The following is a 370-nucleotide window of genomic DNA, read 5'->3' as shown; positions in this document are numbered from 1 at the left end:
TCACCTAACAGCACGCTGTGCCCTGCTCCCCTCACAGCACACAACAAGGATGGGCCCGGCAGAGCCACTGCGGGCATCGAGCTGCTGTGCCAGGCCTGACCCCAGCCTCAAGCCCAATGGAACCAAAAATCAGCAAGGAGGTGGGGACCCGGGCAACAAGGTGATGGGCCTGGACCCCACAGCCTGTTCCCAGCCCCATGGCCAGCCCCCTCTGCACTCCCCCAGGCTACAGCGTTTTGTTCTGAAACTTCCTTCTCCCGGCCCTCAAGCCCAGCTAAACCAGACTGGGACAGCACGAGAACAGAGCAATATTGCTGGGGCTGCTACAGTCCCCAGCAGGACAGACAGGCTGCCCCCTCCCCACCACATC

At 62.2% G+C, this 370-nt stretch overlaps 1 protein-coding gene across 1 annotated transcript in view; it reads right to left on the bottom strand.

Annotated features, from left to right (window-relative positions):
• LOC104520939 (cadherin EGF LAG seven-pass G-type receptor 3-like) overlaps positions 1 to 370 on the bottom strand; it is a gene marked incomplete at its 3' end in the record, with an annotated part of 16,308 nt that overhangs the window by 7,995 nt on the left and 7,943 nt on the right. The window contains 2 exon segments of the mRNA XM_029083687.1: positions 1 to 50; positions 52 to 84. The exon segment at positions 1 to 50 is cut by the window's left edge and continues 248 nt beyond it. Coding sequence (XP_028939520.1) covers positions 1 to 50; positions 52 to 84 — 83 coding nt within the window.

Source organism: Antrostomus carolinensis, unplaced genomic scaffold (assembly GCF_000700745.2).
Source record: "Antrostomus carolinensis isolate BGI_N321 unplaced genomic scaffold, ASM70074v2 scaffold25902, whole genome shotgun sequence".
Lineage (NCBI taxonomy): Eukaryota > Metazoa > Chordata > Aves > Caprimulgiformes > Caprimulgidae > Antrostomus > Antrostomus carolinensis.
This window is presented reverse-complemented; position numbering and strand designations above follow the sequence as displayed.